Source organism: Sipha flava, unplaced genomic scaffold (assembly GCF_003268045.1).
Source record: "Sipha flava isolate LNK unplaced genomic scaffold, YSA_version1 42_pilon_pilon, whole genome shotgun sequence".
Classification (NCBI taxonomy): domain Eukaryota; kingdom Metazoa; phylum Arthropoda; class Insecta; order Hemiptera; family Aphididae; genus Sipha; species Sipha flava.
The window spans coordinates 993424-1001495 of record NW_020273159.1 but is presented as its reverse complement, the minus strand read 5'-3'; the positions used below and the strand labels follow the sequence as shown (position 1 = coordinate 1001495).

General features: G+C 25.2%; 1 protein-coding gene across 2 annotated transcripts; it reads left to right on the top strand.

Moving 5' to 3' along the window:
* Positions 1-1387: 1387 nt before the first annotated feature.
* Positions 1388-7022, top strand: LOC112689213 (E3 ubiquitin-protein ligase RNF13). Of its 2 annotated transcripts, none has more exons than XM_025562797.1 (10): positions 1388-1759; positions 2203-2289; positions 3750-3942; positions 4017-4200; positions 4379-4480; positions 5258-5370; positions 6003-6177; positions 6256-6470; positions 6537-6717; positions 6819-7022. In XM_025562797.1, the coding sequence occupies exons 3-10, from the start codon at positions 3784-3786 to the stop codon at positions 6896-6898; spliced, it is 1209 nt and encodes a 402-aa protein (XP_025418582.1). In that variant the 5' UTR covers positions 1388-1759; positions 2203-2289; positions 3750-3783; the 3' UTR covers positions 6899-7022. The 2 variants fall into 2 exon arrangements, with proteins under 2 accessions (XP_025418582.1, XP_025418584.1); XM_025562799.1 differs by having other exon boundaries at positions 4379-4483; positions 5261-5370.
* Positions 7023-8072: the final 1050 nt, after the last annotated feature.

Below are 8072 nucleotides of genomic sequence, written 5' to 3'. Positions count from 1 at the left end.
AGGCATTAATTTCATGTTTATCGTATCATTAAATTCTCTATGACGGTTCCTTTAACAACAGTTTATGATAAAATCAAATTTAGTTTTTAGTTCTCGTACCTTTTCAATTCTCAACAAAATACCAACTGGTAAGAAAATATTATATTTTTTATTCTAATGATTTTTATAGTCTTACAATAGACTCTGATCTGTCAAATAGTAGATTTGATAACATGATAAATTTTGCACCTTTCATCTTTATATTTTAAGAAACTATTATTTTGAATAAGAGTTTTTAATTCATTCTACAGAGTATTTAATCGTGGTTTTGACAAAAATTGTTTCAAAACAAAACTAGTTTTGTATTCGAACAATTGTTGGTATACCAAAGCAAAAAGACTTAAAACAATACCATCGATATTATTACACTTTTTTCACCGTGTACATTAATTTAATTGAGATATAAAATCAAAATATCTCAATTATGAAAATAATGGAGATATCTCAATTATCAAAATAATAATTCCATTACGAGTATATACCCGAGAGATTATTTCGAGTGATATCTCGTTTATTTTAAAAACAATCAGTTCTTGATCTCGAAATGTATATGGAATAAAAAATATTACGAATGATGTTTATGGATCAAAGGAGGAAGGGAGGAATACTATTTTTAATCTTCATAATCGAATAAGTAAATACTAGTTTTTGTATTTTCGACTCGTGCTACTCGTGGACTGATCGTTAGACAAATATTGATGAGTATATGGTTATTCTTAGTTATTTATATTTTAAAGTTTGACATAAATATATACCTATAATTTTTGAATTACTCAACCACAAAACAACAAAAAATTTTCAGAACGTTTATAAATAAAATTATATTAATATTATTCAAGGAATTATAACAACAATATTGTAACTATTACTAATATTTCGATTATGCCCATCACTAATCACGTATCTCGATTATTAATATTTCGAAACATCTCGATTATAAAAATGTCTCGAATAGGTACTAATATTTAGATTATTGAAATCATTCAATTATGACCATCACTAATTAAAAATATCTCAATTTTTGCCAAAACATCGTTGTCGCCTAGTAATTAAAGATATCATCTTCTAGGCGACAAAAAAATATTTACTAGGCGATTATTATGTCACCCAGAATATTAGTTAAAATAAGCACTGACACAGATACGTCACATTGGTTGCAGTCGTAAGGCAGTAGCAGTTGCAAATTTGCATTACATCGCACGTGCTGCGGCCACGATCATTATAAGGTACTTTTACTTGGTTAAAAAAATCAAATGCACTTTTGAAATTGATCGTTTCACAATTATTATTGGTTAACGAGTCGGCTAGCCTGCAACGGGCCAGGCGCTTACGTGATAAGTTTTTAACGCGCGCGTGTGCGTACGAGTGTCTGTTGTTTCCTAGACTCGTTACCCGTAGTCGTCTCCACTTCTTTTCCTCGTTAATGTTTTGCGTTTCAACATTTATCTCTGCATGGTTTTGTCGTTATCACCGTTTATTACTGCAACATAATTATTCTCTGCTCGTCTCCACTCGGCAGTGTTCTTTCGGCTCGCTCGTCGTCTGCTCACTGATGCAATCACAAATTCACAATCGCGACAACAACAACAACATTACTCTTTGTCCTCTGTTGTTCCGTAAGACAATCCCATAAGTTTTTACCCGTATCAAAAGCGTGCTTCGATTTCGTCTTCCACCGCACGACACTGCACCGTTCTAGTGACTTAAGCTGGAAGTCAAGGTCAGTATAATGTGTATACGTCGTACCATCCTGCCATTGTACGTGCAAAAAATCTCGCGCTTGAATTTGAGCGCTTTCCATTTTTGGCGACAACAAAAGTTCCTGGCCCTTGGGAGTGTGTGCTAAGCCTGGAGCGCGAGCGCGTGTGTGACTTTGTTGGTAGGGCCACACGTCGTCATTTGAGCTGTACCTGCTGACGATCGTTGCTGGCGGGATAGCTCTTCGCGAAAGAGGCCCCACCGTCTCCGAGTTTTGAGCTTCGGGTTGGGGCTCATTTACTCTCTTGATCGTATGTTGAGTCGTTGAGACTCGTCATGTCCCGTCTCCTTGACCAATGTTGGTTTGCACTCCCATTTGCTTTGGACACAACAAAATTTCATCATTAGGAGGAGAGGTACCTTCTGATTTCATTGCAAACATAACATGGTTTTGTGTTATTGCAGATTATGACATATTGTTCAGATATGTGTTCCAATTGCCAGTCAAATATTGTTTGTGGTGATTTTCTGTAACAAACGGCCATAAAATAGGTAAATAATATCGCTATGTGACTACTGATCTGTTAGTTTTTATATCATTGTGTAAAAACATGTTATATAACAATTGTATACACTTTGTTTAACAATAATAATTTGAATAGTTAATTATTGTTTACTTCCATTTATTCTAAAAAGCTTGTTTGCATTAATAATAAAGTTTTAAAATATATCCTGGCATGGTTGCATACATAAATTACTTCTGTACATGAATTCAGTATTTTTATCAAAATACATTTTAGTGATTCTTTGGTAAATTCGTAACATGATTTACTTAATTGTTATTTTACAGTAGGTTTTTCATGTGTTATGTGTATAGATATAATATTTTATGAATTTTTTCATTCTTCTATTTAATTATAAAATACATTTTTATTTATAAATTAATTAAATTATGTAGCTTTTACTTTTTCTATTATTTGTATTTGTAAATGGAACATTGTTCCATTTAAAAATAGCTTTTTAGTTTTATTATAATTCTTCCCTTCAGCTCTCACTAAACCAGTAATATGAGTGTTTCAAACTATTGAAATAAATGGTAATTTTTTTCTTAGCTGATTTCATAATTAATTTGAGGATTCAATCAACCTTATTTTTAAAAATTGTATCATATTTGTAATAATGTATACATATTTTCTAAAATACATACATTTTTTTTATGTATATGTATCTAAAATTAATTATCATTGTTTAATTTTAGACTATATCTTTATACATATTTTATAGTGCAATAGCAGGTTCTTTTTTTGTATGTAAACAAATAATTAAAATGTAAGTTACTGATTATACTATTATATTATATTAAAAACCATTGTCTTATTATTAATTTAATTTATCAATATCTATATCAATTTCTAAGGTTAAAGTCATTTGTTTGTTAAATATTTATATTTTGATGTTTTTATTTATTTAAAAGTTTAAAGCAGACCTTTTGGAACTACACTTGATTTGTATAAATTTTAAATGTGCCTATTAATAAAAATTGTATGGTTAATACTTATTTTTTTTTATGTACCAAATAGTTCAAGAACATATGTATAGACTAAATTAAATTTCCTTAACATTAATTTGTCTAACTATTAAATACTAATATATTTTTAATTTTAACAAAACAGTAAACAAAAATTACTAGAAACTATAAGTAATAACTAATATTCATTAATAAATTATTAGCTTTATCTGCCATAAAGTAAAATAATTATTAAATGCTTGTGAAAAAGTACACGATATTGTCAATTTAAACTATAAAAAATTTTCCCTTTAAAATATAAATATTTTTCTATAAAATTCTGTGTGAATTTTATTATGAAATTTAAGAATAATTTATAAAATTAACCCTATAAGCATAACAATTTAATGAATTATTTTATTTAAAATATTATATAAATTTTAATTTTAATTATTTTATTTCATTTTTGTATGTATATTTATATATATATATATATTTGTTCTAGTTGAATATCAGATGCTGTATAATAATATTCAAACATGTTAGAAAAGGCAAGGGCATTTATTGCCTTAATTGCCTTTGTCACTACAATAAGATGCGATATAAACATATATACTAAAGATCAGCAACAGTTGGATATAGAGTTTAAAGATGCAGAGTCTCTTTTTGGACCAGGCATTCCAAATGATGGCATTAAAGTATTTTATTTATAATAATATGAAAAATTATACCTAATGTGTATAATGTATATTTGAATGTGATATTATTTAAGGGTTATATTGTAAATGCTATTCCTGAAGATGGCTGTTCTAAGATAAAACCACCTCCGCTTAAAATTGGAAGTTGTTTTGCTTTGATCAAAAGAGGAAATTGTAATTTTGATGTAAAAGTTCGTAATGCTCAAAATAGTAATTATTCATTGGCTATTGTGTACAATGTCAACTCGAGTATTATTTGTAAGTAAATAATGATTCAAAAAATTGTTAATTTTTTTATGTGGATAAATATTCTTTATATTTTATTAAAAATAATGAAGTCTATTCATGTTATTTTTTTTTATATAAATTTTTTATTAAAACTGATAATTTATATTAGATTTATAACTAATATAATTTTTTTTTTTTTTTGAATTAGTACCAATGGATGGTTCAAATGTTAGTGATATAAATATTCCATCGGTTTTTGTCGGAGAAAACACTGGCCATGGATTGAAGGATTACTATTTATATACTAATGGCTAATTATAATGTTTTATTAAATTATATTGTTTTTTCAGAAAAAGTGTTAAATTTTTAAGTGCTAAAAATTTAAGATATTTCACTGTTTATGAAATAATTTGCCCTTTACAATTTGACCAAGCTATTCATACGCCTACGCTTAAATTTATTAGGTTCTGCTGTTTCAATAGTATATAATCATTTTATCATTTTATGAGTACTGACACTGATGTCAAGTGAATAGTAATTGACAATCAATAAGGAAATATCCACATTTTTGTTTATGAAAAAGTATTTTAAATATACATTTTTTGTGTTACAAAAACTATTTATTTTACTATAAGTTATCTGATTTTACAAAAAAAAAAAAAAAAAAAAATAATAATAATAATAACAATAATAATAATAATTTGGTCATAGTCTACTTAATATTTGCTATATAGTTTTTAAAATGTAGTTATTATTTTTTTTCTCAGAAAATTGATGAAATATTCAAATTTAAATTTTGGTAGCCATAGATTCAAAAGAGTTGCTTGACAATCCTTAATTAGGTCTTATATGAAATGTATATCTCTTTTTTAAAATAGTTCCACAATATTGATTCAAAAAGTTACTGATAAACAATCAGTTGTGAGTAAATTAATGAGTGGGTACCAGGATATCCAATCTAAAATAATTTCTAGGAATTTCATTTTAAATTCTAACATATTAATAAACTGCTATTATTATTTTAATTACTTCTTACTGTTATTAATTATCTATGATACATGTAATAAAGTTGTATTATTATCTTTTAGCTTTTTTGTGATCATTGACAACAATCAATTCCCCTTCGATATAAACTTGAATTTATTATTGCCATTCGCTGTTACTGTTGCTGTTTGTTTCTTCATAATGCTTGGGTTTATGGTAATATATATTTATTACTTTGTCTTTAAATGAATGAAATATTCAAAAACATAAATACAATAATTAACTCAAAGAGTTTTTCATCAATACCTATGGGTAACTAGGATCAAGATATATATTATATCTATATCAAAATATATTTTTGACTAGCATTTCAAAAAATATTTGATATAATGAGCTGTAAAGTTAATTATACTCTGAAACTAATTGAATTAAGAATTTGGACAGTATTTAATTATTTTTATTAACTTAAAGTTTATATTTAACTTAGGTTATATATTTCTTTAATCTGAAAAAATTAGTCTTGAAAAATAGTAATAATAATAAATTATTATCATCTGCTTAAATAGTAATAAAATATTCATTTTAATATTTAAAATCAACATTTATTTTCTTATTTCTTGAATAATATTTTAGTTTTAGCTATATATACTATATACACATTTATATTTATAGCTATTGTATTATGTCTTTTATAGCTTAAGAATATGCTCATATATCAATATTTAAGTTCCTAGTTATTAGAAAAGTTAAAATCATAATTAAAATGTATATTATTTATATATATTCATCTAGGCAAACTTATAAACATATAATATTTTAATATAATAATGTGCTATTGTAATTTACAGCTAGTCAAATGGATAAAAGATCGAAGAAGAGCATTTAGACATAGATTACCTACGTCAACTCTTCGTAAAATTCCTATTTCAACATTTGTGAAAGGTGATCCATATGATACTTGTGCCATATGTTTAGATGATTATATGGAAGGTGATAAATTAAGAATTTTGCCATGTGCTCATGGTTAGTATATATTTATTTTATCTATTTTTTCATTTAATAATGAAATTAATAGTAATTAATACAATTTTATATATTCAGCATATCATTGTAAGTGCATTGATCCTTGGTTAACATGTAACCGACGATTTTGTCCTATTTGTAAACGTCGAGTTTATGGAAACAATGAAGATTTACATGCTGTGGCATATTCCTCAGACACTGATAGTGATGAACCCAATGATAGAACACCACTAGTTCCGTCCCGTATTAACAACTCAAATTCTTTGGGTGTTGGTACATTCCGTAGTTTCAGAGTGAGTAAAATTATGATTTTTAATTGTAAGTACAATTATTTATGCATTTTTATTTTTTTTTTATAGGGACGTGTGTTCACTCGTGGGAGATCTGCTAATACTGTTCCTGTGCATCCACCAGTCTTATCGTCGATCAATGTAGCAAGTGCTGATTATGATACAGCATCATCACAAACAGATTCATCAGATTCTATGTCATCAGATTTTCAAAACGTTTATGATCCACCAGTACATCGATCACACTCAAGTAAAAATAAAAAAATATATATATATACAAATAAAAAAAAAATATGTTATGAAAGTCTTAATATAATACTAAAGTCCTAAATATTTCGATTTTTAATTTAGATTCAGCAGATAATTCATCTCAAGTAATAATGAACAATGCAGAACCTAGTGGAACAAATATACAAAATCATATTGTATGATAATTTTATCAACAAAAGCCTGGAAGTTAGATTTCTTGTTATTAGGCTTTTTATTATTACCTGCTTTTAAATAATAACAAAGTATGATTCATTCATCAAATGTGTAAAACATTGATTTTTATAATTAATATTATTATTATTTTAATTTCTTAAAAAAAAATATTTGAATTGAACTAAAAATTATGAAGAAAAAATAAATTCAGACCAATTGGCTCAAATGTCAAATTACTCTATTATATTTGCAATAATTTTCATATGTAAAATTTATTTGTTTATAACAATTTATTTTCGGAAGTTAATAGTAAACATATTATTAACACTAATAATTCACATGTGATAATTGTTATGATTATAAAATAGTTTTTTTTTAAATTAGTATTGATGTAAAAATATTTAACATTTTAAAAATTTAATTGTAATTTTATCATTTCATATATTTTGATAAATTGACAATATTAGACATACATTTTGTTATGTACTGTCATCCTATATTTACATATATCGTGTATATTTTTTTATTTTCTTTATGGTATTCTTAATGTGCTTCTTAAAATACTAGCTGGAAAGTTATTGTTTCTGTATAATTATATTTTTATTTAAATAGTTTTAATGTACTTGCAAAAGTGATGAATGATGTGTAACTCATTTGATATAATATATTGTTTTTATATTATTTTCCATTATATTTTTAATATTATTATTTATTTTAATTTTTATAATTATGTGTTCCTTACATTTATTTCTTGAATAGGTTTTTTTTTTTTGTAAATTGTGATTTTCATTACATTATTAAAATGTTAAAAAATATATCTATAATAAATTAATTTAGCATGAAAATTAAATTTAAAAAAGTTCTATGTTGGATATTTATATTTATCCATTGTCTATGATAGTTAATAAATATGTGAGAGTTAAATATTAAAGAAAAGTTTATTTCTATTTTCATTAGTATTATAAAAATGCATGGCCAATACAAATAATAATTTTTAATTTTATAGAATTCTTAATTATTTGTGTTTAGTGATAAAAACAAGAAAATCTTTTATTCTGAAATTATTATTTTGAAATATTATTTAGGGTGACATTGTAGAATATAATGACTAAGGAATATTTTAATAACATTTTATATGTATTATTTGTATAGATTATTTAAATAGTCATAAAAATTATAATT

Excerpts from the sequence above, each read along its gene's own strand:
- LOC112689213 (XM_025562797.1), top strand. The coding sequence starts at position 3,784 with ATGTTAGAAAAGGCAAGGGCATTTATTGCCTTAATTGCCTTTGTCACT. Across the intron at positions 4,481-5,257 it reads TTACTATTTATATACTAATG|GCTTTTTTGTGATCATTGAC; the intron begins GCTAATTATAAT and ends TATTATCTTTTA. Across the intron at positions 6,178-6,255 it reads AATTTTGCCATGTGCTCATG|CATATCATTGTAAGTGCATT; the intron begins GTTAGTATATAT and ends TTATATATTCAG.